Source organism: Salvia miltiorrhiza, chromosome 7, assembly GCF_028751815.1.
Source record: "Salvia miltiorrhiza cultivar Shanhuang (shh) chromosome 7, IMPLAD_Smil_shh, whole genome shotgun sequence".
Taxonomy (NCBI): Eukaryota; Viridiplantae; Streptophyta; class Magnoliopsida; order Lamiales; family Lamiaceae; genus Salvia; species Salvia miltiorrhiza.
The window spans coordinates 56,081,447-56,093,479 of NC_080393.1; the positions used below are offsets into that span (position 1 = coordinate 56,081,447).

Genomic DNA, 12,033 nt, shown 5'->3' on the forward strand with positions numbered 1-12,033 from the left:
ATCGAGATTTCAGACAACACGCGGAAGCACAAAAGAAAACAGGATCGCAAGATACCAAGATCTCAACAAGCAAAAACATGCAAAACACAAACAACAGCAACAGAACCAACCTTAGAATCTAGGAGTTTCAGGTTTAAGCTAATTTACCAGAGCCGCCTCTCCCAGGAAGGGGAGAGGCCGGACCTACCTCTTTCCTTGCTCGTCGGGAGCGAATCGGCGCAGCCAACGGGCGGCGGGGTGGGAAAGATGTGTTCGGAGGGTGCCCTGGCTAGGTCACCGTGGCTCTGATACCACTGTTGGGTATCTTCGCCTAGCCAGGATTACACCTCTTGATTCCCGAACCTCCTGTCTCCCCCACTCGTGCTCAAGCACTTGATCTTCCTCTGCTCTGAAGTGTTGACTCCTCTGCACTGAAGCTTGGATCCCTCTGCTCTGCTCCTTCGACTTCTCTGTTCAGCGGGGACGCGACTTCTCTGCTCAGCGGGGATGCGACTTCTCTGCTCAGCGGGAACGCGACATCTCTGGCGCCCGACGACTTCGCTGCTCTGGACAGCCTCGACTCCTCTGCTCAGGAGCGCCTCGACTTCGCTGGCACCTCGACTCTGCTGGCGCTGGTCCTTCGATCTCGCTGCTTTGCTCCTTCGATCTCGCTGCTTCTTCTTCACTTCTCTGCAACACACAAAGAAAGGCAGCAAGTAAAAGAGAAACAAAGTAATCCTGAAGGAAAGAGAGAAAGTAAGAAATCAGAGGAAACTCGATATGGAAAAAATGTGTCCTCGGGACACTTTGGCTCAGATTTTTCCCACAGTAGGCAACGGCTCTTCCAGCAGCTCAATGATCACGGCTCAGGGAACAGGAAGAACGGATCAGCAACCAGATCTCAGTTGCACAGCCACCAACAGCAGGATTCCGGTGGTCAGGAAACCGATGGCGTACACACCCAGCAAGTATCACCAAACAGGAAACCGATGGACAGGAATCCGACGATACAAGCACTCAATCGAAGAGAAGTTCACACCCACAGTCACCAATTAGGAAACCACGAACAGGAATCCGGCGACACTTCAGGAAGGAATAGCAGAGCCTTCCAAGAGAAATGGTGTGAAAAACTTCCTTACAATTGAAAGACATGCAACAGGGATAAAAAATGAGTGGAGGTCATTGGGAAGGAGGGTGGAGCATTGAAGTCGGAGGTGGGAATCGAGGAGACGGGCGGCAAAAAAGATGAAGCGGCGCAGATGGGATAGTGGGCTAGGGTTTAGGAAATGGGCCGGGTAACAGATTTGGACTAGGGAATTAAAGATCATTGGGCCAACTCTCCACATGCTCGTTTATCAAAATATCTTAATCTTTCCATTATAATTAATATTTCATCGATGCAAGGACTGCTTCGCATCATAAACTAATTCAATCATCGATGCTGGTGAAAGTCAACATCAAACACCAGCAATAAGTTTGATTAGCAGCAAACATGTAATTAATTGAATTAATGGCAGTGGTTATATTTTAAGAGCGACGTGCTTATTCAGACAACTGCAGCACATTTAAATATTCCATGTTGACTTAACCACTATAATTATAAGCAAGCCACGTTAGGTGCACATATAAAAAAGTTTGAATCCAACAACTGCAGCTTATTTTATTGATTTCAATAATAATGTTGCACATGACTTCTTCATCTGTATATATCTGCTATAAAAAGTTTCAAATCTCAATTGTGGAATCATAATACCTGATTAGCTAATTGCCTTCTTTCACCTCTCAAATATTAGTATCAGATATTTTCATTCACACTTCCCATAAATATATATATTATTCAAAGTGTTAATCATGGCGGCTTACGGAGCTCTGGTTTCTCTTATGCATATCATAGATCGCCTTGAAAAACATCCTTCCCCTCCAATTTCTATCCACAAACAGCAAGTTGAATCTCTCACTCAAAATGTGACCTTCTTGCAGGAATTTCTTGATGCTTATATTTCCCCAGTTGTGGATGACCATGAGGCGGATCCATTGGAGCGTCGCATTGCTGATGCAGTTTATGCAGCTGAGGATGTCATCGAATCCCAAATTGTGCTTCAAATTCATAACCGATCCACAATTGTTGGGAAGATGATGAGTTTTATCAACTTGTTTCGAGCTCTGTGTAAATGCACAACTATTGAGGAGGACTTCTATCAGGATCTGCAACAAGTGATAGAAGAAATGAATTTGATCAAGATGGAAGCCATGGAGATTGCAGCCACAGCTCAACTGCAGAGAAAGGTCTCCTCAACTCATGCTGGCTCCTCATCCACCGTGAAGGAAAGCATAATGGTGGGCTTCGACGACGTGTTACTTCAAGTGCTGGATAAGCTCACCGGAGGCCAACTCAGTCGCCAAATCATCCCAATTATGGGGATGGGCGGCATTGGTAAGACCACTCTTGCCCGACATGTATTTGAGCATGCGCTTGTTAAAGAGCATTTTGATATTTGTGCATGGACTACAATTTCTCAAACTTATAATGTGAGAGAAACACTTAGCGAAGTTCTTTTCCAAGCAAGTGGGGATTGGGGTAGTAATCTGAGTGGGGGCGAATTGGGATTACAACTATTCCAGTACTTATCGGGTAGAAGGTATCTCATAATTATGGATGATATGTGGAGTATTGAAGTGTGGGATAAGATCAAGTTTTTCTTTCCTGATTATAATGATGGGAGTCGAATAATCATAACAACAAGGATGTCAAACTTGAATTTGGAGTTGGGTGGGTCTTATGGCATTGGAATGAAATTTCTAGACGAGGCTAGTAGTTGGCATTTGTTATGTAAGACTGTGTTTGGGGGAGAAAGTTTTCCACCTGAGTTGGAGGACATTGGAAAGAGTATTGTAGCAAATTGTAAAGGGCTTCCTTTATCAATTGCTACAATTGGAGGTCTTTTGGCAAAATCTGAGCGCACGAGAGAATATTGGGGGCATATTGAGCAAAATTTAAGCTCTATTGTGATCATCAATAATGATAAATTTTGCTTGAAAATATTAAGGATGAGTTATGTCTATCTGCCCAACTATTTGAAGCCATGCTTTTTGTATATGGGTATTTTTGAGGAAGATCGTTCAATTCGTGTCTCAATGCTGAAGAAGCTATGGGTTTCAGAAGGATTTTTAAAACCCGTGACTGGAAAATGTTTGGAAACAATAGCAGATGAGTACTTGAAGGAGTTGGTAGATAGAAATCTGATTTTAGTTGATGAGTTGGGGTTTAGTGGAAATGTAAAGTTTTGTAAGATTCATGATTTGTTGAGGGACGTGTGTTTGAAAGAAGTTGAAAAAGAGAGGTTTTATCATATCATAGAAAAGTCTCCTTCTGTCGTAGATAACTTTGAAAGGCCTCACAATTTTAGATTGTTGAGAACACTCAAATATAGAGATACACATCGACCAGCTTATGCTACGGGGCGTGGTGCTCATTTTCTAGGCGATGTTTTTCAATTGGTGAACTCACGGCATCTTGCTGTTAGAGTTCATAGGAATTCCAAATTCCCGTCTTCCATCAATTTGCTTTGGAATCTGTATACGTTAATAGTTGATCAGTCTTCACTCGGTAAGTCTTGGAATTTGAATAGATGCAGTATTGATCATCGTTGGCATGATCTTATGGCACCGATTGAAATTTGGAAATTGCATCAACTTAAGCATCTCGAGTTTATGGGAGAAGGATTGATTCTCCCAGATCCTCGGAGTGATGATATCGTTATCATGGAGAATCTGAAAACGCTCAGAGGAGCAAAGAATTTGTATTTGAATGAGGAGGTGGTTAAACGAATTCCCAATGTCAGGAAATTGCATCTAATTTACAGATCCAAAGAAATGGAGAGTTTGAGTGAATTGAAACAAATGGAGATAGCAAACTGTTTCAGCTATCTTGAGTGTCTGAGTAAATTGGAAAACTTGCACTGCCGCATCGATGATGGATATGTTGAGTATTTTCAGAGGATTGGTTTCCCACACTCCCTCAAGAAGTTGAAGTTATCTCTCTTTTCCTCTTATCATCTAGAGTTGGTAGAGATACTGCAAAAGATAGGGTGGTTGCCTCTCCTTCAGAAGTTAGTAATCGAATTTGGTACGTTCAAAACAGGCAAGTGGGACACTAGTGAGGGTCAATTCCAGAGCCTCAAGCTACTGCAATTGAACTCGTGTCATGGTCTAGAAGATTGGACGATGGCCGAGAGCTCCCATTTTGCAGTGCTGCAGGAGCTTCGTCTCCGAGGTTTGGAAAAATTGGAGGAGATCCCTTCCGAAGTTGGAGAGATACCAACGCTGAAATTAATAGCTTTGGAATATTGCAGTGAATCAGCGGTAGAGTCAGCTGCAAAGATAGTAGAAGAACAAGAGGATTTATGTGGAGACCAACTTGACCTTTGTGTTCGAGCTATAGTTCGAAAAGGAGACGAAAGACTGCTGAGCTTGGCAAGTCCCAACTTTGAAGTTACAGTGAGAAGGCCATTAGAAGCATTCAGCATCCAAGATTGGTAGTTACAAGTTCAGACCTTTTGTTTGTATTAAGCTTATAAAACTTTGTTGCTTCATTAGTGTAAGCTCCACAAGTCTTTCTATTTAAATAACTCATTTAGCTTCTCTTCCTTTTTGGAAAGTTATTTAAGCACATAACTTTCCAAGGCTTTCTCTGCAGTTGAGCTGCTGCTTGTACAATCTCCATGGCTTCCATCTTGATCAAATTCATTTCTTCTATCACTTGTTGTAGATCGTGATAGAATTTATCTTCAATAGTTGTGCATTTACACAGAGCTCGAAACAAGTTGATAAAACTGGACATCTTCCCACGAATTGTGGATCGGTTATGAATTTGAAGCGCAATTTGGGATTCGATGACATCCTCAGCTGCATAAACTGCATCAGCAATGCGACGCTCCAATGGATCCGCTTCATGGTCATCCACAACTGGGGCAATATAAGCATCAAGAAAACTCAACAAAGTGATGCATTAAAGAAAGCTGAAGAGGGAAAAGAGGAGATGTTCAAAAAGCTCTTCTTGGCAAGACAAAAAGCATTTGAAATCGTTATTCTCAATAGTCAATAGCAATATTTCTCTTCCTCAAATTACCTCTCGTGGCAGCTATAGTTTGAGTGAAGTCGCATTTCTTATATTACGTTTTTATTAGTAAAGCTAGCTAGTTGCATTTTAGTTGATCTTTTTCAATTGTCATTTGTAGATAGACTAGTAGAAAGAACGTACGTTGTATGTGTAATTAATGTTATTTTATTTGATAATTTATTATTTTAAGAAATCTATTACTCTCTCCGTCCACCAAAGATATGCCATAATTTCTTTTTTCGTCCGTCCACAAAAAAATTGCCACATTCATTTTTAGTAGTAGAGTCCACACCATTCCACTCACATTTAAAGTGGGACCCTTACTCCACTACCAACTTCACTCACATTTTATTAAAACTCGTGCCGAAAGTAAAGTGACATATCTTTGATGAACAGAGGGAGTAATTCATTACTTTTATTAGATTATTTATTGGATGGATATATTTATTTATAAGCCTTATCAATAACTATAGAAATATATCACATAGATTTAGTGTAATATCTAATGAATTAATATATTCTTATAAATATATAATATGTAAAATAATTTTAAAATAAAATATATAATAGGAATAAAATAGGCAATCCACAAGTTGTGCATTAAGATGTCTTTGGCTCTTTTCTATTAGTATGGATTATAGCTGTTACTTTGCATATAAATTGATACTATTAATTACACATTCAAGTTCTTTCTGCTAGCACTCAATAAACATATAAAAAGAAAACCAGTACTGGTTGATAAACAATGATATATCAGAAAATGCTGTTTTTCAATTCGCAACGGAAATTCAAGATACCACATAAAACATTTAGGATTTACCTCACACCCACAACAAAGAACAAGATAGTCGAACTGAGGCCAGAACTCCATGCAAATTGTTTAAATATGATATGGAAAAAAAAAACATCATGCCATTTTTACACTTACCTAGGGATGTAAAAAAAGTCCGAAACCGACGGGTCGACCTGAATAGACCGATAAAAAAAGTGGGTTAGAGCTGAAAATTTTTAGCCCGAATGGCCCGAACCGAAAATAGCCCGAGCCCGATAGGGTTGGCCCGAAAATCGAGTAGATTGGCCCGATTAACTGAACACTTTCTTAATAATTGATTTCTAAATTTTAATACTTTACTTTTTAATTTGATAATAACATTTTGATGCTTGTATAATATGTTTTGATTTTTTCTAACGATTAATAATAAATATTTATGATACAAAAGTCAAAGAAAGATAGCAATTTATGTTATATCTATATACAATTTTTATTGGAAACAAAGTTAAAATTAAATATTATGTAAATTTACATTAAAATTACACTAATTTTTGTATCTAAAATAAGAAGAAATATTTTGATTTAAAAAGCACGACATATTTTTATTACAATAATATGATTATCCATATAAAAAAATTATACATATAAAAAATCGTAAATTTGTGGGCCCGAACGGGCTAGCCCAAAACCGAGTGGGTTAGGGTCAAAAAAATTTAGTTCGAAAAATAAAAAAACCGACTAGCCCGAACCGAAAATAACCCAAAACTGAATGGATTGACCCGAAACCGAGTGGATTGGCCCGATTGACACCCCTACACTTACCTCTTGATCGATGGATCCTTCAAAAAAATCAAACAAATAATCGAATAATGCACTAAACAGAAACAAAACTCTCATAAAAAGTTGAGAATCATCCTTTAAAAGGGTTCAAACAATCCACGACTATGATAAACATTCTACGCCAAATAATCTAATCTTAACCATTCCAGGCTATTCTTATGCACAAACCCAACGTATGCAGCGGAGTATGTCAATTCAGTCGAGTTGATTTCATGCGTAACAAGATTGTAGAAAAAACAAGTGGCGCCACTCCAACCACTAAAACGAAAGGCCAGAACCTCAGGGTATTTAACCCAACCAAATGGCTCCAAGACTCGATATACACGTGCTGGAGCAAACTGTTGAAGCCACCGCTTTTGAGATTCCAACCTAATGGCGGGAAGCACCTTCCTCCATTCACCAGTTTTCGAATTCATCCCCCAAACATCCCACGAGAAATCTCCATTGCTCATCAACACTGATACGAACCTGCTGGTTTTGCGGAAGCTATGATGTGGAGAACTTTATTGAAATGGGGTTTTACTTGAGTTGCTACAGCACACTCATATATTTTACTTTGGAGTATTTTTTTCTTTCTTACTTTTACAAATGAGAAGCAACACTATTTATAGTGTGCATAGATAATTCTAGAGATACTAGGTATTAATAGTCTCATAGATATGGGTGTAATCGAACCGAACCGAACCGAATAGTGGTGTGCTCAAGTTTGGTTTGTTTAGTATCAAATCGAATCCCGAACTTTACTTACCGAATACTTTGAGGCTCACGAGCCTAATCGAGCCTATACGAACTTTCTAAATTTATATTTATATTCAAAATATTGATTATTTTATTTTAAAAATAAATTATTTTATTTAAAATAATAAATATATTAATTATTTTCTTATAACAAATAAAATTAATTAGAGATTTAATACAATTATTATTAATTTTAGTGGATAAATATAAGTTGTATATACTAATAATTTATAATTTTCAAGTTGAATCACTTAACGAACATGTTCACGAGCTAACGAGCCGAATACTACTAAGCTCAAGTTTGGTTTGTTTATCTATCGAACTTCTCTAAACGAACTTAAACGAGCTTTTTTCGAGCCGAGCTCCGAATAGTTCGCGAGCGGCTTGGTTTGTTTACCCTGCAGCATGAGTCTCTTGAGATATTACACTTATGAATGTGACTCTTAACCTAACCAACACTAAATATGAACTAGTATTCAAAAGGTCAAGTAACAAATTATGGTATTTAACAGAACCTCCCTATTGACAGATAATACAACGTATGTTCCGTCAAAGAAAAAGAAGGGATTATACTCTTTGTAAGGATCTCAGTCTCAATATCCACTGTCAAAACGATTCCCCGATATTCACACGTCCAATGTATATGAAACCTTCTGTAACCAACGGAGAATTCGACAAAATATTCAACACGCGATCCCTTTCAGGAAAGCTGTCAAGCGCAATGTCTCTCCAAGACTTATCGACTCCGAAATCCAGTATGGCAAGATGACGCTGCTGGAACCTCCGATACAAGTCAATTTATACTTGATGGAACATGGAGCAAATGCCATACCAAATCTACTGGCATGTGGTAGAGCATTAGGTATTGTAGGGATCATGAATGATTGCTTTGTTGCGGGATTTATAATGTATGGATATCTAAGAATGCCGTGTACCTCTAAGCACAAACCATTGCAAATGTTTAGTAATCTGCCTCTGTGTAAGTAAGTGAACTCGGATGTCTCAATCCGGCCGCCTTGCGTTGCAGTGATGAGAATTGGATGATGACCGCCCCACACTTCACTGCAGCAGAGAAGAAGTCCATATGTAGAATGCTGAATTTGTGTGTCGACATAAAATGCAGAAATCGAATGGAAAAGATTTTTGTAGTCTTCACTAAGCAAGCTTCCATCGCTGCAGCGGCGGGGAGGCGGCGGCAGGCCGATTCTGGAAATAAACGAATTTTTTTGGGTTTCTGTAGGGGAGAATAGGGCTCTATAGTTATTTTAATAGAATGGGCCATTGTTTTGGGTTTTAGGTTTATTTGGGTTTTGGGTGGGAAACTGCTGTATTTATTGAGGTTTACTCCGCCGCCGCGTTCAACACACTTCACCGGAAATAGAAAAGCTCAAATGCTTCCTACGAAACCAACGCCTCCGCGCCGCTGCTTCACCGACGACAGCGTTTCGGATCCCCATTCCGACATTCTTAGTAGAGAATCGGTAAGCACTCTCCCTCATATTTTCCCTTCTTTCATATGCACATGCTTGTCTTTCAAAATTAGGTGGCGTATGCATAATATATATATATATATGTTTCATAACAAAATATATTGTCTTTGAAATTTAGGTTAGAGTTTAATATAAAAAGGCATATTGATAAAACACATATACAAATTATTGAATTGGTTAGTCGATTGATTAGTAGATTGATGATGGTGTTCCACAACAAAAATTTGCAGATAAACATAGTGTCTCTCCCCACAGACCTATTGTTCGAAATCCTCCTCCGTTTGCCGGCCGATCATCTCTACCAGAGAGCGAGGCTCGTCTGCCGGCGGTGGTGCCACATTATCCATTCTCATGCCTTCATCAACGCGCAGATGCACGGTGCTACCTATGGACTCCTTCTATCACCCCTGAAGGATTATACTCTGCCACTTTATGTAACAGCCGACGCAGATGGTGGAATCCACACATCTGAGCCAAATCACATCTCCAAATTGAGATTTCTTGCTACCTGCAACGGTTTGGCTCTGGAGTATGATTTCAAAGATTACCGCGTTCGCCTTGTGAATCCAGCAACGAAGCAGTCACTCCTCGTCCCACGATTGGCTAGAGGCGTATCCTATTTCGTGCTCGAGTATGGTTTTGCATACTCTGCAGCTTCCTCGGCGTATAAAGTGATTGCACGGTACACTGTTTGCCACTCGCCACAAACTGACTATGGTCTTGACGTGCTCACTGTTGGAGTCAATGAGTCCTGGAGGCACATCGAGGTTCCCCACCATCTCAGCCCATTTTTCTTCAACAAGGCTCCCTTGACTACTGAAGGTTTCATGCATTGGGGAAGGGGGAGATACTGCGTGACGCTGGATGTGGAGACGGAGATCATTACACTGAGTGAAGCCCCTTATCAGTACCTTGACAACAACTATTATTATCTGTCAACTGGGAGGTGTGTGTCGCTCCTGGTTGCGTGTGGGGATCTGTCGTGGGAGGTTTGGGAGTTGAAGGCAGAGACGGGCGAGTGGAGGAAGGCGCTGCCCAACGTCGACTTGAGAGCTGAGAAATGCAGGGTTCAACAGTTTGCTCCTAAAGATGCTCCTCAAGTTCTTGAGCCACTTGGTTGGGTTAAATATCCACAGGTTTTGGCGTTTCGTTTTGGCACCTATTTTTCTTGGAAGCATTGGCGGCCTTGCATTTTCTACAATCTTGATACGCATCAACTCCACTCCACAAAGCTACCACAATCCTATACCGGTGGTTATCAAGCTTTTCTGCATAAGAATAATCTGATATGACTAAGTTAAAAGAGTATTATAGAATCGTTATTGTTTCTATTTGGTTTAGTTAAAAGAGCTTATGTATCATATATAGAGATACATTATTGTTTATAGCTTTTCAGATTATTTTTGCAGATATAGTATGTATTTCTTTCTTCAAGACACATCAGCCGAATATTATGATAGTATTGAAGGATGATAAAATTAAGATGGAATTTTTATGATCACTTTGAATGGACAGACTGTGACCTCACAGCCAATAGCAAGTCAACGCATATTCTCTCTGTTTCTAAATTAAGGTATATATATGAAGAATTTAGCAAAAAATAAATTAATGTATATGAAGAATTTAACAAAAAAATGTCAAAATTGTAAGGAAGGGGATTTAAACACAAGATATCTAAATGGTGGCATAACTTGAAAGGTAAGAGAAGCTTCTCCTTTGAGGATATCTGTCGAACTATTGCTGCTGAGTATGGGATTGAAGAATTCGACCTGTTTGGTATCTGTTTTTGGTGGATATATGGAAAGGTCGTTGTGATGTTAAGCATGAGAAGAGCCTTTGTTTGGAAACGGTCGTTAAAACCTTAACGACCGTTTTTTTCTGTCGTTAGAGCCGAAATTTCTTGTAGTGTGACGTATCAATTCACCGTGATGGTTTGCTTAATCAGAAATCACAGAGGAGAGATTATGACTGCTGTTTCGCGGCGTATTGGGCGCACCGAGATGACGTTGATGGGAGAGCTTCATGCCATTTTGTTGGGGATTGGGTTCTGCATCGAGAACGACCTCGGCCCAGTTGAGGTCTTTACTGATTCCCTCTTAGCTATACATGTTGTTGTCTTGCGAATTTCGCTTGTTGGTTTGATGATGTAACGATCTGGCAGTCGGATTTTTCAGTCTGGCTCAACGATATTGTTCATCATGATTTATAATATAGTTGCCCCCTTTTTTTTTCCCTTTTTTATAAAAAAAGGGGGCGATTCAAAGAGAGAATATTTTATTTCTCTCATTTTATTATGATAAATTTATAACTAAGGAGAGCATACCTTATAAGTGAAAAAAAAAAAGAAGAAGAAGAAGAAGAAAGAGAGAGAGCTATTTATCTTTATATAAAAATGAATATTTTAATATACTAACTCAAATTTTATAATTCATGACTTAAAAAATGCTTTTGCCATATTTCCCTCCAACAATATAGCTTCACTCAAATATATAATATAACTAGTGTTTTACCCGTGCGATGCACGGGGTTACATATGTTGTTAAAGTTTTATTGTAACATATTCTCGAAGACATTTTTGTATAATCTCTAAAATAAATGAGTTTTAAAAATATTTTATTATACAATTGTTATACCAATTATATTACTGCTAAAATATATTTAAGACTATCATTTTTAATTACATAAAAATCAATGTAAAAATTATAATACATGAAAAGACAATTGGAAACTTCTCATCTTATTATTATAAATTTTGGAAAATTTCTTTATATACAACATTTGTAGTAGACGAACATTCTACTTTGTCTTCATTATATATCAAGATTTCAGACCCCTTCAACTTGTCTTCCATCATTGCAAAGTACCGTTTAATGATAAACCACACCAATTACATCTACATATATAAATGCATACCAATAATGTAGATATATCAAAATGTTGAGTTTATAAAAATATGAATTTTGAGTTTATCAATTGAATATGCATGTATAAGGAAATAATGAAATAAATACATTACCAAATAGCATAATGTCATTGCAATGGAGGCCACTTCTTTAAAACTTTCAAAGTTAAATAGTTGGCGTGGAAAACCTTCT

General features: G+C 38.6%; 2 protein-coding genes across 3 annotated transcripts; both read left to right on the plus strand.

Moving 5' to 3' along the window:
* The first annotated feature begins 1,718 nt into the window (after positions 1 to 1,718).
* LOC130994811 (putative late blight resistance protein homolog R1A-3) lies at positions 1,719 to 4,770 on the plus strand. 2 transcript variants are annotated; one of them, XR_009091939.1, is made up of 2 exons: positions 1,719 to 4,576; positions 4,676 to 4,770. XR_009091939.1 is itself a non-coding variant. In XM_057919880.1 (2 exons), the coding sequence occupies exons 1-2, from the start codon at positions 1,831 to 1,833 to the stop codon at positions 4,677 to 4,679; spliced, it is 2,688 nt and encodes an 895-aa protein (XP_057775863.1). In that variant the 5' UTR covers positions 1,719 to 1,830; the 3' UTR covers positions 4,680 to 4,770. The 2 variants fall into 2 exon arrangements, 1 of the variants encoding a protein (XP_057775863.1); XM_057919880.1 differs by having other exon boundaries at positions 1,719 to 4,514.
* A 3,443-nt stretch (positions 4,771 to 8,213) lies between these two features.
* LOC130994445 (putative F-box protein At5g52610) lies at positions 8,214 to 10,230 on the plus strand. The gene is made up of 3 exons (XM_057919487.1): positions 8,214 to 8,356; positions 8,746 to 8,929; positions 9,169 to 10,230. Exons 1-3 carry the CDS (start codon positions 8,214 to 8,216, stop codon positions 10,228 to 10,230), a joined length of 1,389 nt encoding a protein of 462 aa, XP_057775470.1.
* Positions 10,231 to 12,033: the final 1,803 nt, after the last annotated feature.